General features: G+C 64.3%; 1 protein-coding gene across 1 annotated transcript in view; it reads left to right on the forward strand.

The window, feature by feature from the left end:
- The first annotated feature begins 1,521 nt into the window (after positions 1-1,521).
- CDS1 (CDP-diacylglycerol synthase 1) overlaps positions 1,522-1,982 on the forward strand; it is a 58,478-nt gene continuing 58,017 nt past the window's right edge. The window contains exons 1-2 of the mRNA XM_009280272.1: positions 1,522-1,617; positions 1,691-1,976. Coding sequence (XP_009278547.1) covers positions 1,522-1,617; positions 1,691-1,976 — 382 coding nt within the window. The remainder of the gene's footprint in view (positions 1,618-1,690; positions 1,977-1,982) is intronic.

The raw sequence follows: 1,982 nt of genomic DNA on the forward strand, positions 1-1,982 counted from the left end.
CCTGCCTCTCTCTCCCCGCGGCCTCGATACGGGAAGGGAGCTCGGGGGAGGCGGGGACGGGGGGGAAAGCCCACCACCCGCATTTTAAACCCCGGGTTCTCTGGGGTGAGGGGTGACCCGTGTCCCGAGGGAGGGGGTGCCGAAAGCAAAGCCCCGGGGCGGCTGGCACGGACGTAACGAAAGTCTTGCACGAAACGACATCACGGCGGCAAACAGCGGGAGAGCGGGGGCGAAAACGGCGTGTGCTTGATATGGGAAGCGTTACAAATTAATATCACTGAGAAGTGATGAACGATAACGGGATTTCAGGAGCTCATAAAAGGCGAGCACGCGTGAGGGGAAGGGTGGAAGAGGTCAGCACTCGCCGAAATGGTCGGGCTGTCCCGACGTGGCTGTCGGTCTGGGCATCCCTCTGGCAGGGGTGCAGGCATTGCCTCGCCTGCTGCCTGCGCTGGGGACTCTGGGTGGGAGTTGCCGACGGGATGAAAGAGCCCGAAGGCCTCGGGGTTGTGACAGCGCTGGTGTAGGGCCTGTCGGGGACCGGGTGACAGCGGCGTACGGACTGGGATCCCCACCCCACGCACATGCCCCGAGGCGAGCGGCCACTTCGTTACCCCGCGGGGGGGAGAGCCCTTCCTTCCTCCCCCGCGGCCGCTGACTGGGATCCCCCACGCACATGCCCCGAGCGAGCGGCCACTTCGTTACCCCGCGGGGGGGAGAGCCCTTCCTTCCTCCCCCGCGGCCGCTCCTGCCCGCCGGCCGGCCGCCGGCTTCCCCTTGTAACCCGCGTTCAAAAAAAGTTTCCTCCGCCCGCGGCGATGCTCGTTGGGACTGGAGAGGGGCCGCAGCGGGTTCCCGGAGCGCAGTAGCTCGGCAAAGCAGCGGAGCTGGAAAAGCAGGCAGGATGCTTTCGGCACACTTTTTTCCCCACTTTCCTGGGATTGCACAGCCAGGAATTTCTCCCGCGGTGTCTCCTGCGCCCCAGAGAAGGCACATGGCAGGGACCGAGGCAGGGGAAACCCAGAAACAGCCGCCTCTATTTCCCCCGAGCCGGGAAATCCCGCACACGCACGCGGAAGGGAGCGGGGTTTAAACCCAAGGGCTCTATTACAGAAAGAAAGGAAAACCAAAGGCTGTTTGCGAAGGGAGCTGTCGGGACCAGCCCGCGGTTGTCTCTCACCGCTTAGCCAAGGACCGCCCGCCTCGCTACGCGGCCGCGCAGCCGGCGCCCGCCGCTCCCCACGCGTGTGCGCGGCCGCACACCCCCAGATTGCGGCCCGGGCCCGCCCGAGTGCAGGTTGCCGGGAAGCGGCCCTGCTGGCCCGCCTGTCTCTATAGATATGGTTGTGCAGTACTTTTTTGATGTCGTTATCCGTGAGTTTATACCGTCACGCAACAAACTCCTGCGTATTTGAAGGATTGAACTGAAACTGCGGCTGATCTCAGTCGGGCCCCACGCGCGGGGGGAGCTTCACGCCCCGTGAAGCCCGCTGACATTTTGTCTCCTAATTGTTCGCCGCGATGTCCATGGCAGCGATCCCGAGGTTAGTTATTGGATCTCCGCCTAAAAAGTCCTCTCCTGGAGGAGAGGGAGGCTGCGCCTCTCCGCCGAGCCGGGTTTGGCTTCCAAAAACCTGCCCCGAAAAGGGGGGGCAGTGAGCTCATGTGAATAACCTGCTCTTTTCTCCAGCGCCCCAGACAAAACCAGCCTAACCAAGCGATCAGAGCTGGGCTTTTTTCCCTGCGATTCCACTTCGACGGTGCCAACTTCAACTGGTGGCCAGCTGGGTCTCTGTGCAGAAGTAAATTAACTGGAAAGACTCCGTCGGTGCTGCAGTCGACTGGAAAAGGGGCCGGGGTGCGCCGGGGCGGGCGGTACTCACGGCAGCCCGGGGGCACACGGGAGGGCGCGGGCCGGGGCCGGGCCCTGCCCGCCGAAGCCGGGAAGGCGCTGACACCGGGCGGCGGGGGAGCGGGTGGGT

This window comes from Aptenodytes forsteri, unplaced genomic scaffold (genome assembly GCF_000699145.1).
Source record: "Aptenodytes forsteri isolate BGI_AS27 unplaced genomic scaffold, ASM69914v1 Scaffold227, whole genome shotgun sequence".
Lineage (NCBI taxonomy): Eukaryota > Metazoa > Chordata > Aves > Sphenisciformes > Spheniscidae > Aptenodytes > Aptenodytes forsteri.